We start from the raw sequence: 25063 nt of genomic DNA on the forward strand, positions 1-25063 counted from the left end.
ACTATTACAGGATTAAATCTAAGAAAAATACAAAAATTGCATGCACTTAACAGAACTTTTTAAGACCAGGTCTATTTTCTATTATATATTAGAGAGTTAATTAATTTTTTTCCTCGCGGCAGGGTGATTTTATAGATTTTAAGGCCGGAAAAGACCATTATAATAATTTCATCAGACCTGCATAGCAGATCAGACAATTCCACCATGTAATTCCTTCTTCGATCCTGTAATCGCTGGTTGAGCTAGAGCACCTATTTTAGGATTTGTCTAAACATTAGAGAACTTGCAGTGGCGCTGCTGTAAGCTCTCTCATGTAGCCGCTCTAAACCGACGGGAGAGAGCTCTTCAGACAGCTTAACTACGCCAGTCCCCATGAGTGGCGGTAGTTGTCGGCTGTAGAGTGTATCACGCCAACATAGCGCTGCCCATGCTGGCAGTTGTTGGTGTAACTTATGTCGCTCAGCGGGGTGGTTTATTCACACCCCTGAGCACCATAATAATTTAATTAATGGAGATATCCCATCTCCTAGAACTGGAAGGGACCTTGAAAGGTCATCGAGTCCAGCTCCCTGCGTTCACTAGCAGGACCAAGTACTGATTTTGCCCCAGATCCCCAAGTGGCCCCCTCAAGGATTGAGCTCACAACCCTGGGTTTAGCAGGCCAATGCTCAAACCACTGAGCTATCCCTCCACCCCCAAACGTAGGCTGTAGTGTAGACATAGCCTTAGTTTGCAGCAATTGTCCACATGGAGCCTGTGGCCGCGCACTAAAAGTTCACTAGTGTGCTTTAATATACTCCCATTTCAAAGCAGCATAAATCAAAGCACCCTACAAAATTTGTAGTACACAGCAACAGGGTCCACACAGACACTCAGTGCACAGCAGGCTAGCACACACTAGCAGTCCCAAGTACAAACCTGCTGAGACCCCACAGGTACGTACTTGAGATGGCTAGCCCTTGTCATTGCTCACCGCTGCTGCACAACTGTGGCTACACTACTATTTTTAAATTGTTAGCTGGATATGAGTTAGTGAGAGTGTGTCCGCATGAGCTGGGAATCACACCAGTAGCTCCAAGTGTAGACATAGCCACAGTTTGCAGCAAGCTGAAGTGTAAGTCTATCCTGCACTAACTTGCTGTGCATTAAGTGTGTGTGGACCCTGCTGCTGTGCACTAAAAGTTCCTGGTTTGAAACAGGAAGAGATTAGAGCACACTGGAGAACTTTTAACTTGCTGCAAACTAAATGTTCCTTTAGATAAGCCCATAGGAAGATGTCCAATCTTGACTGTAAAGACTTCGAAAGATGAGGAATCTACCATTTCCTTTGGTAAGCTGTTCCAAAAGTTAATTTACCTCACTTTTACAAAAAGCGTGCACCTTATTTATTGTCTGAATTTGTCTAGCTTCAGTTTGCAGCCATTGGATGTCATTATGCCCTTGTCTGCTAAATTGGGGAGACCTCAACTATCAGAAATCTCTTCCTCATGTGGATATTTGAAGAGCATGGTCAACTCACCTCTTGACCTTTTCTTGGAGAAACTTAAGAAGTTCAATTAAGTCTCTCACTGTAAGTCAGGCTGTCCAGACCTCAAATTCTTCTTGTAGCTCTTTTCTGAACGCTCTCCAATTTTTCAACATTTTTTTAAAAATGTGGACAGTAACACTGGACACAATATCCAGTAATAGTCTCACTATTGCTGTGTACAAAGGTAAGAGCACCTTCTTACTCTGACTTGATGCTCTCCTGTTTATAAATCCAAGCACTGCATTAGCCCTCTTCGCCATAAGATTGCAATGGGAACTGATGGTCTGCTGGCTTCCACAATGATCCCTAAAGTCCTTTTCAGAGTCACTGTTCACAGAATCACAGAATATCAGGGTTGGAAGGGACCTCAGGAGGTCATCTAGTCCAACCCCCTGCTGAAAGCAGGACCAATCCCCAACTAAATCATACCAGCCAGGGCTTTGTCAAGCCGGGCCTTAAAAACCTCTAAGGAAGGAGATTCCACCACTTCCCCAGGTAACCCATGCCAGTGCTTCACCACCCTCGTAGTGAAAAAGTTTTTCCTAATATCCAACTGAAACCTCCCCCACTGCATCTTGAGACCATTACTCCTTGTTCTGTCATCTGCTACCACTGAGAACAGTCTAGATCCATCCTCTTTGGAACCCCCTTTCAGGTAGTTGAAAGCCGCTATCAAATCCCCCCCTCATTCTTCTCTTCTGCAGACTAAACAATCCCAGTTCCCTCAGCCTCTCCTCATGTGCTCCAGCCCCCTAATCATTTTTGTTGTCCTCCGCTGGACTCTCCAATTTTTCCACAACGTTCTTGTAGTGGGGGGCCCAAAACTGGACACAGTACTCCAGATGAGGCCTCACCAATGCCGAATAGAGGGGAACGATCACGTCCCTCGATCTGCTGGCAACGCCCCTACTTATACAGCCCAAAATGCCATTAGCCTCTTTGGCAACAAGGGCACACTGTTGACTCATACCCAGTTTCTCGTCCACTATAACCCCTAGGTCCTTTTCTGCAGAACTGCTGCCTAGCCATCCAGTCCCTAGTCTGTAGCAGTGCATGGGATTCTCCCGTCCTAAGTGCAGGACTCTGCACTTGTCCTTGTTAAACCTCATCAGGTTTCTTTTGGCCCAATCCTCTAATTTGTCTAGGTCCCTCTGTATCCTATCTCTACCCTCCAGCGTATCTACCACTCCTCTCAGTTTAGTGTCATCTGCAAACTTGCTGAGTGTGCAGTCCACGCCATCCTCCGGATCATTAATGAAGATATTGAACAAAACCGGCCCCAGGACCGACCCTTGGGGCACTCCGCTTGAAACCGGCTGCCAACTACACATGGAGCCATTGATCACTATCCGTTGAGACCGATGATCTAGCCAGCTTCATCCAGCCCATACTACTTTAACTTGCCGGCAAGAATACTGTGGGAGACCATATCAAAAGCTTTGCTAAAGTCAAGGAATAACACATCCACTGCTTTCCCCTCATCCACAGAGCCAGTTCTCATCATAGAAGGCAATTAGGTTAGTCAGACATGACTTGCCCTTGGTGAATCCATGCTGACTGTTCCTGATCACTTTTCTCTCTTCTAAGTGCTTCAGAATTGATTCCTTGAGGACCTGCTCCATGATTTTTTCCAGGATTACCGGACAGGAACATGTGTGGAGGTGCAGGGGGAACATGTAAAGTGGATTTATTTGGGGAATGGTGTCTAGACTACTCCATGAGTCTGTTTTCCTCCCCAGACCAGCCTCCTCACCCCTGACTGTGGCTCAAACTCTCCTACTCCCTCCCCCCTCTATTCCAAACTAGTCTATTATACAGTTCTCCCCACATAGCAACCATCAGTAATGGAGTCACCTGGAATTTATAAACTCTGTGTGCCCTATAAGATATGTGGAAACTATTTTTAACTAATCCTGCCACTAACAAAACCCAAGTCAAAGACACGTATTCAAGAAGACCTACAGCTAACAACAAGTTTGGAGGTTCTGGCTCATTCTAGCCACATTGTTTTGGAGTTACGTTGTGCCATAAAATTGGTTGAGAATTATTGGGAGAAAATTATTTAAGAACTGAGAATACCTTTTTTGGAACACTCATACTTCCTCAAAGTCTCATCTATTTCTCTGAAAGGATTCAGGTAATGTAGTGTGTGCTGGCTAAAGCTCACATCTGTAACATTTCAGGTGGATAGGTTCAGTTAGGGTAAAATTAAAGTGCTGGGAATGAAACTGGTACTTTAAACCTTACCTAAGAGATACCGGAATCTCATCCTACGTGTTGTGCACGGGCTTGCCGCCAACAGAGGGGTTGTGCATGGACGTCAAGAAGTCCTGGCCACCCTACCCTTCCCAAATCCCAGACTGGAGAAGGCTGAGGACCACTGGCACAGTGGAAGCACTGAGTGTCATTTAATACATAAAGCCAATTCTTTATAACAGTTTCTGATGCTTTGCAATATGAACGTACCGTTGCCAGATCTAAAGGTGTTTGACCCTCTTGGTTCTTCATGGTTGGATCTGCTCCATGAGCTAGTAGCAGAGCACATAGCTGTGTTCTTCCTTTTTGTGCTGCTTCATGCAACGGTGTGAATGCCCATTTATCCGTTGCATTTACACATGTGCTGTATTTAATCAAGAGCGCTGCTATATCCACATGCTGAAAAAAACCCACAATACTTTTATCATTAAAGTATAGAGTAGCTGCTACAGGGTACAGCAATGTAGAAGCCATACAATGCGATATTGTTAAGCCACATCTCCATTTCTTTTATGTAGAGATAATATGGATATTCAGAGATCCTCTTCATTCCCCCTCCCTTTGTTTACTCCCACCTCCACCACTCACCTGCCTATGTCACAACAACTTTCCCTCCAGTCAGACTGAAAATCGTTCCCATCAGCTATGGGCATATGAACAATGATGGACATTCTTTCCTCTTCCTGAGCTCAGCTTTGCAATTTCAAAGCTGTGTAAGGCAGCACAAGGCCATATTTTGTTAGCTGAATAAACTACATTTCTCTAAATATGAAAGTGCTAAGGAAACCCCAACTTCCCAATTCTCTCAAGGGAATCAGTTGTGCGAGTTGTTTTGGATTGCATTTAATCATGTGGTTTAGCTATACTGTATATAAGCTATTAAGCAGTTCAGCTCCAGAATAATGAGATTAGGTGATTTTCTTTGCTTGATGCTACAGAAAGAGATGATTATGTGGAGTTTTAGATTTGTATTATCTTATTCTAAGAAGAATTCTTTATACTTTCAGACCCTGATCCTGCACATATTTACAAATGTGCTTTACTGTGTGTGACGTCCAGTGTGTAAGTGTTTATAGGACTGGGACTTTGCTGAGGAAAGTTAGTGTGTTTACTCCTGAACTGTTCTTTTTATTTCTGGAGCTCAGATACCACTATGAAGTCCCTGGGAGCAGGAAGAACATTCCAGATACTGACAAGCAGAACAAGTACCATCTTTCTTCAGATTGCTGTAGCTAATATGGCCTGATGTAGATTTTAAATATGTATAAACAGGGATAAAGGAACACGTTTCATACGCTGTTTTTGATCTGCTTAGCAGTTCATTGACTTACACCCAATGTTAGAAAACAAACGGTTAAAGATCTACAGAATATCAATATTATTTTCTGTGTTCTAACTATTGTCGTTTATATAGTGTCAGTTATTGCATCTTAGTGACTTGGGCCACATTTAAAGAAGTGCTCCCATTTGGGCACCTAAATAAGTGTTCGGATTCAGTTGCAGCTGCTGGGTAATAAACCCTTTTAAAAACCTGGCCCTTGAGATTTTATTTCATTATTTGGTACAATGAGCTACAAAACATACTTTTAACAAAACTTATGCTGGTAGTTTCCCTCAGCTACATTTATTTCCATAGGGTACGGATGGGGCATTTTAACAGATATGTAATTTGTTTTTGTACCCACCCTTACAACTACAAACCATTTAAAATCATCATCCAAATTAAAAAAGAAGAAAAGGAAACAAATTATAGGGAAAAATTACTCCCTGTATCACCTTCCTATGAGTGTTTTTACTAACTGGTTTATCATTGCATAAAGGCAAAAGCAGTACGCTCAGCGAAAAAAATAGCAGATTAAAGTATGAAAACTTGTTTGAAATAGTCAGCACAGACCCAAACCCAAAGATTCATGACACTGACAGATTTCATCTTTCCCTACAGTTTTTTTTTAAAGTAGCTACCAACCTCTCGCAAAAAGGCTTGACTTTATCACTAAATAAATATTGTTTTAAAAGATTGCTAATCTCACTTCTCCCCTTCTGAACTTTCAGAGCAATTGGTATTTCCCATATTTTTCTGCCACATGGTATAAAAGACACTACCTAATTATATGGTAAATAAGCAGGGTATATCCAACATTAAGATGGGGGAACTAAAGGAAAACGCATTTTTAACGAAGGAATTACAAAACGTTGAATATATTAGATAAAAATTCAGGAGCAACAACAAAAGTATTCTTCCCTTCACAGCTAATCTATGCCATATCACTGAGATTAAGAGGTGCTGATGGCTAATATACAATAAGGAGAACATATACTTTTTTTTTTAAAAAGCTGATGAAAACATTAAACACAACTCTCATTAACCTCACAGAAAAGGTGACACTGAATTAGATTGGAATTATGATTTCTTAAAGTGATTATTAGTGTGAAACAATTATTGGCCATTTTCTATTCCAAATACCCTCCAATTTCTCTTTCAGCAGATTAAAACATTTGATGCTGAAATTATGGGTGTTAGCTAAGGGTAAACGTATAGTCCTCTGCATTAAGAATAAGACAGAAATCACAACATTTATTTTCATTTGGAATCCATGGTCAGTTCAATGCACTAAGACCCTCTCTCCCAATTTTTGTTCATTTTACTTCAAGGTCATTAGACTTTTGACAAAGCATATTGCCACTCACTTCCACTCTCTGAAAAACATGGAGATAGTAGTTCCCAGTTCTCCTTCCATGATCATCAGACCTTTTTGGCTAGATAAATATTTTATACTGATTGAAAATGAAACATCTTTGTGGTAACTGTGATAGGCCGGCACTTTTCTCCCTTGTATCCCACTTCTAAAACCAAGTTTTCTAATACAACACTAAATCAGAGACTGTGGACATCTGTAAATGCCAGAGGTAAGAGATGTCAAAGGCATATAAAAAACCATGTCTGTCTCTGATATCCTTTTTTCCTTCTGCCTTCTTTATGTAAGATTTACTGTTTAGCAATTGGGAAAACCAAACTTGTTAAATTTGCTCACAAAATGTCTGAGGGAGCAATAAACAGCAAGGATTAAGTACTGCTCAGTTCTTAAGAATTTAAAAGAACTATCCTATACAGCTGTGACAAAACACAGTAAATGAAATGCAAGGCTAACAAATGTGATAAATAACACTGGTCTACAATTTTTGAGAAGTTGTCTACTTCAGAGATAAAATGTGCTATTTATTATGTGTTTTGATGTGCTGAATTCAAATATGACAATTAAAACAACTGATTGGCTACTGTTTCTAAGATATTTAAGTTTTTACATTTTATGTCTATGTATATTGTGTAGATAGTAGAGTTTTAATCATAAATTGTAAACCTAGGTCTTTTCATGTGTTTATGGTTGCTTTACATGATAATATGTCACCTGTCCAGTTTATGTAACACTTTAAAAATCAGCAAAAGGGTTATATAAATAAAATGTGTTATGAAACAAAAGGCAAAAAACTATTATGTACATAGTTTAGTCCTATTCAGTGTCTACTCGGCGCTTCTTGGCTTGTCTCTTGTATTCATTAAATGGAGCATCTCTTGTCACTGTCCAGCAATAGTCTGCAAGCATTGATGGGCTCTATTTTCCCTGATAGCGTTTCTCCGTTGTTGCAATGTCCTGGTGAAATCGCTCGCCGTGCTCATCGCTCACTGCTCCGCAGTTTGGTGGAAAAAAATCTAGATGAGAGTGCAAAAAATTTATCTTTAGTGACATGTTGCAACCAAGGCTTTTGTATGCCTTGAGGAGGTTTTCCACCAACAACCTGTAGTTGTCTGCCTTGTTGTTTCTGAGAAAATTTATTGCCACTAACTGGAAGGCTTTCCATGCCGTCTTTTCCTTGCCATGCAGTGCATGGTCAAATGCATCATCTCGAAGAAGTTCACGAATCTGAGGACCAACAAAGACACCTTCCTTTATCTTAGCTTAACTTAATCTTGGAAATTTTCCATGGAGGTACTTGGAAAGCTGCTTGTGTTTTGTCAATGGCCTTAACAAAGTTCTTCATCAGACCCAGCTTGATGTGTAAGGGTGGTAACAAAATCTTCCTTGATTCAACAAGTGGTGGATGCTGAACACTTTTCCTCCCAGGCTCCAATGACTGTCGGAGTGGCCAATCTTTCTTGATGTAGTGGGAATCTCTTGCACGACTATCCCATTCGCAGAAAACAGCAGTACTTTGTGTATCCAGTCTGCAGACCAAGCAAGAGAGCAACAACCTTCAAATCGCCACAAAGCTGCCACTGATGTTGGTCATAGTTTATGCACCTCAAAAGTTATTTCATGTTGTCATAGGTTTCCTTCATATGGACTGCATGACCAACTGGAATTGATGGCAAACATTGCCATTATGCATTAAAAAAAACAGCTTTAAGACTCGTCTTCGATGAATCAATGAACAGTCTCCACTCATCTGGATCGTGAATGATGTTGAAGGCTGCCATCACACCATCGATGTTGTTGCAGGCTACAAGATCATCTTCCATGAAGAAGAATGGGACAAGATCCTTTTGACGGTCACGGAACATGGAAACCCTAACATCACCTGCCAGGAGATTCCACTGCTGTAGTCTGGAGCCCAACAGCTCTGCCTTACTCTTGGGTAGTTCCAAATCCCTGACAAGGTCATTCAGTTCACCTTGTGTTATGCGGTGTGGTTCAGAGGAGGAGGATGGGAGAAAACGTGGGTCCTGTGACATTGATGGTTCAGGACCAGAAGTTTCATTCTCTTCCTCTTCCTCGTCTGACTCAAGTGAGAATGATTCTGGTGCATCAGGAACCGGCAGTCCTTCTCCGTGGGGTACTGGGCGTATAGCTGATGGAATGTTTGGATAATGCACAGTCCACTTTTTCTTCTTTGACACACCTTTCTCAACTGGAGGCACCATGCAGACGTAACAATTGCTGGTATGATCTGTTGGCTCTCTCCAAATCATTGGCACTGCAAAAGGCATAGATTTCCTTTTCCTGTTCAACCACTGGCGAAGATTTGTTGCACAAGTGTTGCAGCATATGTGTGGGGCCCACCTCTTGTCCTGATCTCCAATTTTGCAGCCAAAATAAAGGTGATAGGCTTTCTTAACCATAGTGGTTATACTACGCTTTTGTGATGCAAAAGTCACTTCACCACAAACACAGCAGAAGTTATCTGCACTGTTCACACAAGTACGAGGCATCTCTGCTCACTTTGGCTAAACAGAAATGTGTCCCTTTGCAAAATCAAACACTGACAAATAAGAGAGCACGACACTGTATGATTTCTAGAGCTGATATAGGGCAATTTGTTCAGCAGAGTGATGTAAGCTTCGTTATGATTGCATCATCCATGACTTCTAGGAATAACATGATGCAATTCATATCATGTATGACGCAATACCAGCTTCAGATTGCATCATTCATTGTTTTGCCTAAAAAGCAAGTACTGTCCAAACCCAGTCATAGATTTATTCATAGATCCAGTCAAAGATGTATTTTAGTCATTTCTGGTTTAAATTGAGATCCCTTCCCTTTATAACTCACTTATCCTCCGCCATTCCCAAGTCAAGGGTCGTATATACTGACCCAATAGCATATCTTGAAAACTAGAGCCAATCAACAATTTTAAGCATCATTTTTGTTCTCAGTGACCCAGAATTAGTAAAGTTTGACTACATTTATTTCAGAAACATTTTGGCTGTAGAGCGGTGTAATCTGTAGTTTAACTATATAAAATGTATATATTAAAAGCAAAGGATTGACCTCGAAGACATAGAAAATGTACTGAGCTGTGAGGGATTGTTCTGCAAAGATGGAAAAGAGCTAGTTTACTAAAGTTTGAAAATACACCTGCAGCATAAGACTTATTAACATTATTTGAATATTTTTTGACTTCAAATGATCCCTAACAAAAGGAAGAATCAGATTAGAGACTTGCATTCCATTGTTAATCCTTCCCATCATACACCCAGGTATTGCAACAGATCTGGTACAGTATCTGAAATAACCACTGACAAACAGGCATAAAATATAGCATCACAACAGCACAATTAAATATATGCAATTTGTTAACTTGCATTTGGTATAAATGTCAAAACAATTTTGGACTCAATTATCGCATTCAAGCCATTTCCCCTCTGATCTCCAGTGCGGTTATTTTTGTCAGTGTTCTAGTTGCTGAAATTGCATTTACAATAATGGGAGGAAGTAGAGGAAAACACAACTGGAAGAGGCAAACAAATCTGGTATTAACTTAGTGTCATGTATGTAGTCTTTCATCTACCTGGGATTCTGTCAAGAACAGATTTCACGCAATTGCTTGTAATAGATTTCCTTCTGAACTCACCCACAAGGTAAAGTGGCATGTAGTGTTTTAGGAAAAGGTCCATCTTACATCTGTGCAGATATTGCACATAAAGATGCTTGATTCTCTGTATGTTAATGCTGCTTTTGTGAGGGTGGGAAGGAAGGGAGATCACTAAAAGACTACTCGTCCTAATAATGCTGCTCCACAATGAACTTGTGCTTGATCCACAGACACTGCTCTCTCTTCCTTCCCACTCAAACTCTTAATCACCATCTGAATCTTTGCCAACTGCTGGAGAGATTTCTTTGGTTAAAAACAAGAGGTGCCAAACATTATGCCAACTTGCTACAAATGTTTGGTTGTCATAATAACTACTGTTTCAATGGTATTCCAAAATTTCTGTAAGTGACCCTGTATACAGTAGTACCAACTGCATCCCCCTCCTAGTCAAATGTTGGGCTTTTGTATGAAAGCCACCGAGACCTGTGGGAGTATGATATAGCAGTGACGTGGACCAATAATTCTCTCATGGCTACGGAGACCAAACTTCGTTCCAGATAAGACAGTCTGTCGCAATACTTTGCTTTAGATGCAACCACTTGAAAGACTTCCCCCTACTTTGTGTACTAAAAATATTACAAAATTACTAGAAGCTTAGCACTGTAAATCACAAGTATAAATGCTTATACTTACCCCATAGGATGCTGCATTATGTAAGGGGATTAGTCCTCCTTTGTCTTGAGCATTAACGTCAGCACCATGCTCTAGAAGGTATTCAGCTACTTCCAGGTTATTATAGCCGGCTACAAAAAGGAAAAAAAATAGAGCATCAGTAGAGCTAACAGAAAAACTGGGAAGGTGGGAAAGCTAAAACTATTTGATTTTTAGAGTTCAATAGCACCTCTTTTGCAAGCTACTTTACACACACACCCTGCTGGACCCTATCCCCTGAGCCCTAAACCCACCAAACCTAGCTGAATCCCGCCACGTGAGGGTCACCCCATCCCCATTACTCAGCCCGCTTACTTATACCCATGACTGTCTCTACCTCCCGTATGGGTGATAGACCCTCACCGTTTATCGACTGTCTCCTGATCCCACCCACCGGTTACCCACCCCTCATTGGGGACATTGCAGTGTGTATATACTATGTGTGCTGCCCAGCCCCAAAACACCAACATACCCCTATACTCTGTATGTTACCCCCAATGACCAATAACTAACGCTTCAAATTTTCTGTATCGTTTATTTTTTTTTAAAATATTCTCTAATAAAATTTAAATCTGTCTAGAGAGCTGGCATAGTAACCAAGGCAATTCGCTGTGAAACTATTACTATGTCAGTTCCTTATAACATGCTCTGGTTTTTGTTGATTATGTTGCATAACTGTGATAAGAGAGTCTAGAAGCTCTGGTAAATTGCTTACCTGCAAGATGTAATGGTGTTGAATTTCTTCCTTGGGTGTCTCTGCAATTGATATTATCTGGTGTACACAGCTTCTGCACTCTTGCCAGACAACCCTTTTTGGCAGCATCTAGCAAGGCAGCGTCTCCCCGCAGCAAGTCCTGTATATCTGTGTCTCCTTCTTTCACCAGATCTAGAGGAGTGTTACCATCTCTGTTCTTTTTTGTTGGATCTGCTCCATGCTACAAATAACAACTCTACATGTTATTGCCACAAATACATGAGTGCAATACTTAGGTATGTCAGTTCATGGACTGCATTCTGCAGCATAGCACTGTAAATACTCTCAAAGCTAGTGAGATTTTGGCAACCCATTTTCATAAATTAACAGCCATGTACTTTAGTGGATACCCACTGAACAGAATATACATTATGAAAGCTAAACCCAAACTGCTAATCTACAAAGCAACCTTACAGGTCTGAAGAGCCTTGTCTATACTAGAGGACTATGGTTCTTTAAACGTACACTGCACTTGTAACCTCTTGCATCCATACACTACACAGCTTGCTATGGTTCAAAAGTTTTGGCACTGCATCATTGTAAAGGCAATTGCTTGGAGCAAAGCTCATCCCAGCCAGGGCTGGCTTTAGGAAGTGCAGGGCCTGATTCGAATACCCGGCGGCGGTCCGGGTCTTCGGCGGCGGGTCCTTCACTTGCTCTGGGTCTTCCATGGCACTGAAGGACCCGCCGCCGAAATGCCGCCAAAGACCCGGAGTGAGTGAAGGACCCACCACCGAAGTGCCGCCGAAGACCCGGACCACCGCTGAGTGAATACAAATTAAAAAGTTAGGCGTTCTTCTTCAGGGCCCTCTTAGGCGCAGGGAATCAGCCTAAAGCTGGCCCTGATCCCAGTTGTATTCTGCATGTGGTCATTCTTCACAGTTGCAGTGCTAGCACAATCTAAAAGCACTGGTGTCGTAAGCACTTCTGTACAATCTGACAATGCTCCTGTAACCCCTTTGGCAATCCACTCTGTAGGTTGTGCAGGTTTCCTCCTATACCCTGATAATTCTGTTTTGAGCTACTGCCGCTTCTGAGTTTCGTGCTTTATAAGCTGCTGCACTGCCACATAAAGGCTTTCTTGTTCCAAAACTTAAGTATATATTTTTATACAATACAAAATGCTGATTTCTACAATCCACATTTAAAAGCTTTTAGTACAGTCTCTCTAACACACAAACCTCTGCCTCTGGGCCTTGCAGAATCGGTACCCAGTGTACTGGTCCTGGAAAGGATGGAGGAGTGCTGAATGTTGATGCAGTGCAATGGAGCACTCAGAACAGGATGGCCCATAGGAATGTATTGCATCACTACAACTTAGTGAGTTGCACCATTGTTAATGGCAACAATGTAGCAAAGCTGAGATTCAGGAGAAGAATGCGAATCTACAGTAGGGAACGTTTTCACCAAAGGTTAGCTCCCCACATTACTTTCTCCCCTTAACTTTCCCGCCATTGCTAACAATGGTGCAGTTCCTGCGGTGTCATAACAGTGGGAGAGCTGCAATACACAAGGTGCTGGCAACTGCCAACATATTACCCACTGTTGTATAGCAATGTTCAGAGCAGTTTAACAGTTGTTAGCACCAGCGAAGCAGCCCTGCTATTAGCTAAGGTGGGCAATTTGGGGGGGGAAGTTTACCATTGTGCTGCTTCCAAGGCTGTGTCTATATTAGACAGGAGTATAGAGTAAGGATGTGAATTGAAAAAGCGGGCAGAGATTGGCACTAATGCATCCAGGCAGCTTCTGGAGAGTGTTCTCTGTGGCACATTGTTTAAAATGTCTACTGCAGTCTTCTGAAAATTACAACTAATGTGAAAGGTTTCAAAGTGGAACTTTTCTCCTTCTGGAGGACAAACAAAACACACATCCATTGGCTCAGATATATGCTGACAGGGCCATATATAAACAGACAGGGAGAATGCTATTGGCATGGCTACTGAGAAACAGACAAAAATTAAGGAACACAAAGACAGTCCTCTTCACCTACAAGCACAGAGAAGCAAAGGAGAGGATGCAGTTCAAAGCAAGGTAATGGAAGAGAAGGTCACACGAGATAAGGCCAACAGCACGCATCCCAAAAATCCATTTGAAAAAACAGCTTTATTTTTAATTTTTTTAAATTCAAGTGTAGTGGAACAAAGTAAGGCAGATTTCAGGAGGGTGCAAATTCTGCAGCACAGTGCACACCAAAACAAAGGCATTATTGCCAGTCAGAACAGCAGAAACCCTTCATAGCAAGTGGGCTATGAGCACAAATAACAACCAGTACAAGGTTCAAGGAAATTGTCTCAAATGTACCCAGGGCCAACAGTTTTAAAAACCAACAGTGCAAATTTTAAGGGTGTGTCAGTGGAGCACGTTTAGCTCTTGGATGCAAAGTCTGATTTACAACAGGTATTATAATCTCAACCTCCTAGGGACTTTAGGGAGTACTTCTAAGTCTTCTGTGATGTGTCTATTAAGGAACTGACTTTTGTTGAGGATCTTTTGAGATTGAGTGCAAGAACGGCTAACCCCCCACTGGAACGATAGCTGGGCTGCAGAGCACTCCAGTGCTGATAAAAGAAAACTGATTTTGAGAGTTTGTGGTAACTTCTGTAATCAGATGTCACTTTAGGGGCCCTCATTAAGCACAGCCCTGGGACCTCTGTGAGGCTTGTGGTTTCTACTGCAGCAGGATTTTAAATTGCTGTGGTGGTCCTCCATTAAAGTGCAAAAGTCCTCAGAAAAATTAACAAGGTTGAGTAGGAATAGCTTGGCTAAGCAGCAACCATGTAAAAAGGGGTGAAGAGAGCCTAACAACTGCCTACCCTTTAAAAAAGTATATAAACGCCTATGATGAAAACAATGTGTGAGAGTAAGTTCCCTATTAATTTCTTGCAATTTTGTCAAGCTTATTTTAAACATTCTCATTAAGAGTTTTTGTTTAAAGCAAGGGCTGCTAGCTTGAGCACTCCTGATGATTATCGTGCTTCTTCCAAACTGTCTTAATTTACATTTCCTTTGGGGCTTTTCTCATACATAAGAGATTTTCTAAAGACATTTGATTATTGCTGTATTCTGTACACTTGCACAAATACCAATGCAAGTTTATTCAATTGTAGAAACTATTCCAGAAGTAAAAGTTCATTTTTTGTATCCTTAAAACTAATTCCATTTGTTTCAGTTTGTATGAAGCAAATGTTATTTAGCTGACATTACTGAATGAATTAAGAGGAATATTTCAGAATAAATTAAAACACTGACTTGAAAAATCATCTGTACTGATGAATTTTAATAAAGTAAACTTGTTCTGAAAGTATCAGAGGGGTAGCCGTGTTAGTCTGGATCTGTAAAAAGCAACAAAGAGTCCTGTGGCACTTTATAGACTAACAGATGTATTGGAGCATAAGCTTTCGTGGGCTAAACCCCACTTCATCAGATGCATGGAGTGGAATACGTTCTGAAAGGCACTTCAAACATCTTTACATTCAATATAGAAACCGCCAGATATCACAGTAAAATTTAAGATGAAAATGGATTCAAATTAACTCTCTGAAAAATAATAAAATGATTTTTTTCAGATCTTAAATGTAACAACACACATTTAAAAATACATTTGGTAATTGTAAACGACTTACTTTTAAAAGCAGCTTGCAGATTTCATATTTTCCTTTTGCTGCTGCTTCATGCAGCGGGGTAAATTTCCACAGGTCTGCCACATTGACAGAGGCCCCATGCCTCACCAATAGCTCGGCCACCTCATAGTGTCCATACGAACAGGCATTATGCAAGGGTACTAAGCCGCTAATTAAAGAGAAAGAAAGTTTTAATAGTCACAGAAAGTCGAATTCAAATACAAGTTTACAAAGCTCCAGTGGATAAAACAGTCTTTCCCCCCCTCTGAGGCTATCAGCATCTTTTAGTATCCCCAATTTCACAGCTTTACATGCCCTGCTATTGAGGTACCTATGAAATGAACATCGCTTTTCCAGGCAACGAATGAAAACAGCTTTTCTTCAGCTCTTGCCAATGATGTTCCTAACTGATGATGTTCGACCAATTGTTGTTATTAATAATTTCTATAAACAGGCCATATCAATATTGCTATCAGTACCCATATGTTGCAAGAATCACTGCCGTAATGTTGACTTTGGACACTTGAGTGTAGATTTCAAAAAACGGTTTTTGGTGGGTGGCTAAAATCCCATCTGACATGTAACATTTGGGCATTAGTAAGCCCTGTACGTGTAATATTGTGGGAAAAAAACTACTCAATTCCATCTGGAAGGAGCTTAAAACTTCAGGACATTTAGGACCTAAACCTAACCTTGAAACTCTGTGCATTTTTCTTTCTTCATAGATGGTTTATATTAATACAGAAAGCTAACTTTTCAAAAGTTGATTATTGGTTTCTCTAACTATTGTGACATGTTTTCCCCCTTTTAAATCAAACTGTCCAGAAAGGTTAGAAATAATAAAGAGGTTGTGTAGTATTTCTAGCCTTTCCAGATAGTTTGATTTAAAAGGGGGAAAACATGATATAATAGTTATATAGACCAATCATTAACTTTTTAAAAGTTAGCTTTCTGCATTAATATAAACCATCTATGAAGAAGAGAAAAATGTACAGAGTTCATCCTGGTGTCAAAGTTAGACTCAGGGCTCACAGTTTGTCAGACCACTCTGTTTTATTAGCACAGCGCTCTGCTAATAACATTCAAATAATGTGAGCACTATCCAAGACCCACACTACCTTATTTTATACAGATAAAAAGGGCGCGAACTTAACAAGAGAACAAAGAAAGCAGAACTGACAAGTTTACCCGAGGCTAGACATACATATTCAATTTTCTTACTAACTTTTACAGATCTCCGGCTGATGTTTCACCATTAGCTTAAGCGGACTCATTGTTTATGCCTTAAATGTTCCTTTTCCTGACACCTGTATTTCAGCATTCCTTATTTCTGCTTAAAGGTACATACAGCATTTCTTTAATCCTTTCTATTTTTACAATATAATTCATTCTACTTTCACACTGGCTATTTCATATCATATAACTAAAAAGCTAATTTTAGACCTTCCAAAATATTTGATAAACTGCTATTAAGCAGAAAGAACAAACAAATAAAAAAGAGACCAGAGGAGGAAAAAGCTGCAGAGATTAAAGAAGTAAAGTTATCCCAACTAGAAGACTATCGTCTAATATTTTGATACCAGTAATACCAGAAAGCTAAACATTACTGAAAAGACTATTAACTCTCTCCCACAATGAATGTGAGGAGCATTGGTTAACAAGAAACAATACTGAAAAGTTACCCTTTGTCTTTGGCGTGCACATCTGCCCCATGGTGCAGCAGATACTCTACTACAGATACACGATTATAACCTGCAGCAAAGTGGAGCGGGGTTGAATGACGTCCCTCCAAATCTCTGCAATTCACATTCTGAGGACTGCAAAGCTGCTGTTAAGATCAAAGAGGAAACAAAACGTTTACTACAGAACTTGATCACAGTTTGAAACTTGTTTATGTTTTCAACTCATTTTTTCCCCCTTAATTAAAGTTTGAAAAGTACATAAAATATTCCTTTCGGATAATGGGCCATTTCATAAACTTGAAAATGGGCACTTCCTAACTGTTCATGGCTTCAATTTGACGACTTTCCCCCCTATTTTAAGGCAGTATATTTTGAGTTCACCTCTCCAAATCCACAAATAGAATACTGGTAAATAGAATCCCAGTCTAGTTGGGTCAAGAGATGAGGCAGGCAGGTATTATCCCCATTTTGCAGATGGGGAATCAGAAAGACATGTTAGTGGCTTGTTTAGGGAGGTCTGTGGTCTAGTGAATTAAACACTGGCATATAGTGGAATGGGGAGTCAGGAGAGCTACGCTCTAATCCTGGCTCTTATACCAATTTGCTGTATCATCTTGAAGAAATCACAACCTCTCTACTTTAGTTAACCCATCTATTAACCCATCTAATAAGATGCTATTTTCTTACAGAATGTTGCGAGATCTAGCTAAACAATACTTGTAAAGCGCTACGTAAAAATGAAAGGTTAAGGCCACTAAGTGGCAGAGGTAAGAACTCTTGAATTTTTGTCTCAGCCATGTGCTCCTTTGTCTAGGTCACTTGCTTTGAAGGGGGAGGCACCATTACCCCTCTGTCTCCCTCTTCAGACACAAAATAGTCTGGGAAATGATGAAGTCTTTGTAAGGTCTGGTAGGCTTTAAAAACTCTTGCAAGTTTAGATCAAGCTAAAAATATTCACAGTGGCCCTAACATCCAAACCTGCCTTAGCTTTACAGTAGTCACCATTAAAGAGTAAACATTTACCAACTATAACCACACAATGTTCTAGTCTATTCTAAAGCATAGGGAAATCCCCACAGTACTGTAGCTGACACTTCTGTTCGGTAACCTCCGCAGCACAAATTCTACTGGCAGTCTATTGTGCATATTCAACCCCAACATTGTAAGCCTTAGGCTGAATTGACTTCCCCTGCCACAAATTCTACACATGTATGAAAAACCTTTCAATTTTTACCTTAAGAACCAATGAACCCATTTTTTTCAGACTTGGTTTGTTCTATAGATCTCAGAGCAATATACAGAACAAGGCACGCTTGAACAAAGCCAGTTCATCTGTTGAGTTAGTGCACACACAACATTTTTTATTGGAACACAGTGTGGGAAGTGTTCATATGTTTGTATAACACATATACACAAACCAGACAACATACAAGGTTGAACAAATTTTGCTCAATTTTTCTACGATACCTTGTGTCGAAAACCAACAGCGCAGTATTTCAGCCACAATTATGTTTGCCAAAGCTATGATAAGCTGGGGGTATGTTGGAGAAGGTGAGATAGAGGGGCAGTTGTAATGCAAGGGGAAATTTTCTTTACCTGTTAATGTTCTTTTTTTGAGATCTTCTGTACTAGTCCAGACACTTGGGGGTTATAGTTTCTCCAATCAACAGACAGAGACAGAAAAAATGGTTACGTACCTTACAGTAACTGTTGTTCTTAGAGACGTGTCGGGTACCTAAACATCCACTGTAGGTGTATGTGCGCCCAGTGCACTCAAGTCGGAGACTTTTGCCAGCAATATGGGTGTTCTCCTCTTGCTCTCAGGTGAAGGCATACAAGAGGCATGTTCACCACCTCCCTCTCCACTCCTTAACACCACTGTAAGCAATGACCAAAGCAGCAGGAAAGGTGGGAGGGTCTTGGAATGTATATGTGCACAACATGTCTTGAAGAACAGTTATTATAAGGTAAGTAACGGTTTCTTTTTTCCTTTGATTGACTGTGCTCATATACATTCCAATGTAGATGGAGGAAGTTTGGATCACTACAACGGAGACTGTAGCACTGACTTGCCAAAACTGGCATCATCGAGAGAGCCTGTGCAATGGCATAATCAGTAGAAGAAGTACAGAAAACCATGTTGCTGCCTTGCATATATTAGCTGTTGGAACATTGCCCAGGAAAGCTGAGCTCTGGTGGAGTGAACTGTCATTCTTGATGGAGGAGAGACTTTAGTAAGCTGGTATAAGAGTCTGATACAGTCAGAAATCTAGTGAAAGATTCTCTGAGACAAGCCTAGATAAGCGATAATGATGATAACACTCATCTGACGCTGCTGCCTGCATTGGCCAATTGTCCAGGAAAGGGAAAATTTGAATGTCCAAACAACAGATGTGTCGGCTGTTACCACTGAACCATGTGCATAGTATCATCTGTTTTTTCAGACCCTGTGATGGGGTGGGACTCACTGCGCTAGCACCTCCTGCTGGTTGTCTTGTGGATCAGCGCCACAGGTTGGTACGCTGACTGTTGGTGATATCACTTCTGCTTCTCGACCTGTGTCGCTCCAAGGATCGCGGCGTCCTCTTCAGAACACAGCCCTCTGGCTATGCCACACTCTGTGCTCCCACCTTCCAGGGGTGCTGGAGGATTTACTAGATGCATTTCTGGGAGAAGACCTAGATTTAGAGGTCTTGTGAGATACTGAACATTTAGAACTCTTCAGCCCAGACAGAAATGGGGAAGCATGATGTTTGCTCCCAAACTTATCTTTGGACTCAGAAGAAGCTGGAGGAGCACTCTGAGTCAATCCAGAGGCCCCAGGATCACAACTGGGAGACGGCTCAGAGGCAAGTCACATCACCTCTTTTGTGAGGAGAGCCTGCAAGCAACAGTCTGATTCTCTCTGCTTCTTAGTCTGGGTGGGAAAGGAGGTACAAATAAGGCATTTGACCCTAACATGCCCCTCATTCAAACAAATCAGACAACTCTTGTGCCCATCTGTGAAAGGGATAACGACCCTGCAAGTGGCACACTGTTTAAAAACTGGGGATTTCTTCATAGTAAATCCTCCAGGTACTAATAGAACTATATATACATAACTATATTACACTATTCTGTACTTTAATATATGCTACACAGTAAACTACACTTACAATATAACTATAACAACTATGGACAAAGTTTTCTAAAGCTGGCTGACCAAAGCTAAGGCTTTGGGGAGCTCCAACTCTTGCCATGGGCAATGAGAAGGGCCTGACAGGAGGCCAGCGGGACACCCCTTTTATGTCCTTGCCTGAGAGCACAAGGAGAGCAGGGGCACACGTGCTGTGTAGTGATACTGCTGGCAAAAGTCTCCAACTTGAGTGCATTGGGAGCACATACACGCATAATGCAATGTATATGTGCACAGTCATTCAAAGGATAACATTGAGACTTTTGAGGATGCCATACACTCAGCTATCAAGGTCTATCATCACTCAGCCTTCAGTTGAATACTTCGAAAGCAGTATTAAAGAAAAATTTAGACTGATGCTATTTAAAAACCACTAAATAACTGTAGTAACAGTAGCAATTGGATCATATCAGGGCCTCTGCATTAACATTCTCAGGAACAGGGTCGGCTCCAGGGTTTTGGCCGCCCCAAGCAGCCAAAAAAAAAAAAAAAAAAAAAAAGCCGCAATCGCGATCTGCGGCGGCACTTCGACTGGAGGTCCTTTGCTTCGAGCGGGAGTGAGGGACCGTCCGCCGAATTGCCGCCGAATAGCTGGACCTGCCGCCCCTCTTCGGAGTAGCCGCCCCAAGCACTTGCTTTCCAAGCTGGTGCCTGGAGCCGGACCTGCTCAGGAATGAGACAGGCACCAGCATTTTATAGGAACTGGTATAGAAGAGCTCAAAAAAGAAAACAGGTAAGGAAACTTTCCCCTTCTCTCTTCTACAGCAGTGAAGATGCTTCAGACTTCCGCAAAGAAGTTAATCATTTTATTACAGGTGAGATCATCATTAGACCACTGCCTGCAACACATTTTGACAAAGGGCACATCTGCAAGCTTATTCCATGAAGTTTGACAAAGATGTGGGAAGTAACCTTGCAAATCCTTCTTATCAGATAGAATGAACTTTACAGGTGTACTTTCTTTCCTGCCATATAGCCTCTCTGATGCATCCAGAGATAGCAGATCTGAACAGCAATTGACTTTTAAACCCTGGTTCGTGATGAAAAGGCTCTGAGTCTGCCTGAACTCTGTTGTCCCATCCACACAAATCTGCAGGGCTTGAGCAATGTAGCCATCTCGGGGTTGGGACCAAATGTAGGTAGGGCAAATTCTCTGTTCAGGTGAGAGCCAGACAATGTCTTGGGCCTGAATTCTGGCCAAGTCTTGAGCATGACTTTGTCCTAGAAAAATTATATAAATTATATACAGCTGTTTGCAGGAAAAGGATTGTGCTCCCCTATCTTCTTGCTGAACATAATGCTATTACAAACAAGATTTAAGGATAGTCATTGCAGAGAAATACTTCTCAGATGTTCCAAAGGGAGAACCATGGAAACACTCAACACCAGATTCAAGCCCCATGCAGGCTTCGGACAATGAACTATTACTCTCAGTTTATCCACTACCCTCAGGAACCTGGAAACTTTGGGGTGATAGCCAACTGAGACTATACCTCTCTGAGCCTCTGAACACTGACTGTCAGTACCTGAACTCGAATATATCTGACGCTCAGGCTCAAAGTTACACAAGCTTGCAAGATATCCAGGATGACTGGCAGTGTTGCCTCAACTGAGATCACAAACCGTGCTGGGCCTTCATGAAGTACTGGACACTATCCCTGGGTACAGAATTAACAAGAGCTGGGAAGCTCGGGGGGGAACGGGACACAGACATCTTCACCAATTCCAGGTACCACTGCCTTCTTGGCCATCCTGGAGCTACAAAAGGCTCCTCTAGATCTGGCAAACTTCTGTAATACTCTGACTATCATGGGTGGAAGAAGGGGTTAAATGTACAATAAATCCAAGGTCTAGAGTATTTCCAGGATATCTGTTCCATTTGCTCCTGTTTCCGTGCATCTCAGATACTTCTGGTGAGATTCAAAGATTGGCATATCCTGGAGACTGTTCAGATTGAACAACAGGCATTAGTGGCTCCATCCTGAATCTCGAGGAAGGAGGTGACTCTTTTCAAGTCCAAAACTGGACACAGACTCCCCCACTGTTTTGGAGACAATTAAGTAGATCCTTGTGTCCCCCTCGTTTCCCCAGCTCAGCGGATTGGCCTGTATCTGTAACTGACATGGCACCAGGGCAACAAAACGACAAAAGTCCCCGGATCATTTCACATTGCCCTTAACTAGGCATACTGGTCTATTATGTCCATGGACCCATGGTGGGACCCATATGTGGAAGAAATCCCTCAGCCTTCCTGTGATGTTGGGACCCTGCGCTCAGGCCCTTGTACTGTACTGTAACGATCTGAAGCCTGAAGGGGTTTCCTGCAGTCTGTTACCTCTTCTTTGGTAACATAAAAAGCAAATCCCTTTGTTAGTCTGCCTTTTTTATTAGACTGGACAGTAGGTCCTCGTCTCCCTGGGTCTGCACCTATTGATCTGAAATTCTGGGGACCTTCTGGGAATCTCTTGGACCTCGATTCTCTGACGACACTAAGAGCTAGTGGATCATCTACAACTTCTTCCTGAAAAAAGCCTGCCTTGAAAAAGGGCACGGCTTTTAGCCTGGTGTTGGAGGTAGGATATGCTACACACTGTTTTAGCTGCAGGGGTCCCCGGCCCTCTGCTAAGGCTCCCATTGATAGGATCCAGTATAGTGTCATACATGGACAACATATTTGAGTGCATAACTGGGAGAGCATTGGCCTGCTCAGAGCTCTCATTTTTGGCCTCTGGAAACCTTCCAAGCTTCAGTAGCTACCTCACTGTCCCGTGGGAGGTGCATGTCGTATGTACTTAAGCTATAGTAACCATGAAGGACCTTATCAGGCATACCTCATTTGTCAAGAAGATCTTTGAGAGCTAGTTTTCCTTCCTCAGGGATTGCTGTTCTCCTTGCCACCTCTGACATGGCAGCATCCACCTCTCAGGCTCTAAAGGAGCACCTCCATGTCTGACACCCAGAGGTCAGAGAGCATTGTTGGGCTGGTTTTGTCTAGGGTGCCCCAACAGCATGTCTCTGCTCCAACATGGGGATAGAGCCCTGTAAGAGGAGGATAAGAGTACCCTGGCCCCAGCAAATACCTCCCAAGTACATGCCAACCTCTAACAATGTTGTCTGGTCCCCTCCGTAAGGGGTTCAGCCTTCTCTTAAGATTGGGGAAGCCTATTTCTCACTGCTCGACCTCCTCCTCAGCCAGGCCTTGCAGACTGAGTGGTGTCTGACTGGACTGACATCTTGAGTGGTATTCTGTGACCAGGACTCAGCTATTTCTTCTCTGCAAAGGAGTGGATGGGGGCTGCATTCTCCTGATGTCTCTGTCCTGGCTTGCTCTTTAAAGACCAAAAGGCAAAGCCCCAAATCTCTGTGAAGTCTGGACTGAACAGCAGGGGAGCCCTACCGGGAGGAATAGGAGGAGGCAGCTGGAGGTGTGGTCCTGCTCCAAGTGACAGCTATAGAGGTTTCTCTTCTTCAGTGTCTCCGCCCATGTGGAACCAAGCGGGGCATGGTCAGTTGGGGACATGGACAGGGAAGAGCACATTGCTTCCTTTCCTTAGCTCATCCCTTTCCCCCCTCAGGAGTAACCCAGAATGGTGGTTGCTCTTTGTCCTTAATCTCCTACCTGCCCCTGTGGGAGCTGGAATTTTGATCTGACGGGGTTTGATGAGCATCTGCAGGCAGAGCTACATTCCAGCAAGATGCTCCCACCCTGCATTTTCTATGAGGACTAAAGTGCTGTTAAGAAGAGCTGGATCAGCTTCTCCTCTCTGCCCCCAGTCTGCTTGGCAATAGTGTGTGTGTGGGAAGTTGATTCCCGGGGCTGCGGCTGCCGGTACACTCTGCTACATGGTAGAGAGAAAATCTTCTGCAGGAAGAAGACTGCTGCTAGACCTGCTCATCAGCTGGCATGGGTGTGGGTGGAAGGCGCTCAGGATCCAAGACAGTTCAATTTGCGACTCAAACCAAGACATGACTGTGAAAGCTACAGGGGGCTTTCCTAGGACCAGTGTCCCTCCTCAAGGCAAGTGCTGTGCCTGCCCAAGGAAGGGGCAGAGTTGGATCTGTTCCTGTTTTCTACCCCTTTTCTTTATCCTGCGAGCTGGAGATGCTGGGTCCAAGGAGCAGTCATTCTGCTGTGGGGCTCCTGACTCCCTTCCTGCCCTAAAGAGGCCAAGTGTTGGTGTGGCGCTTCCTACCTTTACGGGGCTTTCTGGGGGGCCACTCAGCCCTGCTCACCCCTCTCAAGCCCAAGCTGCCCTGGCACTTCATGTAGGAGGAGGGTCTGGCAATGCTAGCAAAATTGGCGCCCAGCCCTGAACTGGGGCCTCATTCTCTTGCTAGGGTCTACCATGCTGGATATCTAGTAAAGGGGTGGAGCTTTCCCTGTTACACATGGGCAAGCCTGTCGAGAAAAATTCGGGGCCCCAATTTATCATGTTCTCTGGGACCCCACCCCTCCAATTTCACTCCCATTTCACCCTAGTTAAAGACATTTTAGGGGGCCCCTGAGCTTGGGGCCCCAGTATAATTGTCCCCTCTTCTCCCCTTCTCATTAGCCCTGCACGTGGGGCTAAGGCTCACTGGCTTTCAATGCCTCATGTGTGCTGTTATGGCAGCCACACACCAACGTGTGCCATGCAGCTTCCTTTAGGTCTCAAGGACCTACTTCTTTCTTCTCTCCTCTGGCAGCCTGCTTGGGGACACAGTGTGCTCTACCTACTAATGGCTAAGGGATATCAGGACCCTTACATGTGACATTCTCAAAAGCATGTGTGCTTTGTCTCCATCATATGGCTGGGAGGAACTATAATCCCAAAAGTTTGGATTGGTGGAGAACACTGAAAAGAGAAATTCTATTTAAACCATAATTATGGTACGTGCCATGTGCCAGATCTGACTTTTGTGGGCGTTCTTTTAGATAAAACAAATTATGTACAGTCACCACATTTACAGGCACTGGCATTAATGAATACTCGCTCACGGATGCTTTGCATTTCACAGTTAATGGAAGAAACAGTGGTTAGATAG

The 25063-nt window shown here is 42.4% G+C and overlaps 1 protein-coding gene across 2 annotated transcripts in view; it reads right to left on the reverse strand.

Moving 5' to 3' along the window:
• The window catches only part of TNKS (tankyrase), a 320206-nt gene that overhangs the window by 36662 nt on the left and 258481 nt on the right, over window positions 1-25063 (reverse strand). For both annotated transcript variants that reach the window (XM_065597440.1, XM_065597439.1), the window contains 5 exons: window positions 16864-17009; window positions 15185-15350; window positions 11523-11742; window positions 10790-10899; window positions 3995-4183 (listed from right to left, as the gene is read on the reverse strand). In XM_065597440.1, coding sequence (XP_065453512.1) covers window positions 3995-4183; window positions 10790-10899; window positions 11523-11742; window positions 15185-15350; window positions 16864-17009 — 831 coding nt within the window. The remainder of the gene's footprint in view (window positions 1-3994; window positions 4184-10789; window positions 10900-11522; window positions 11743-15184; window positions 15351-16863; window positions 17010-25063) is intronic.

This window comes from Chrysemys picta, chromosome 5 (genome assembly GCF_011386835.1).
Source record: "Chrysemys picta bellii isolate R12L10 chromosome 5, ASM1138683v2, whole genome shotgun sequence".
Taxonomy (NCBI): Eukaryota; Metazoa; Chordata; order Testudines; family Emydidae; genus Chrysemys; species Chrysemys picta.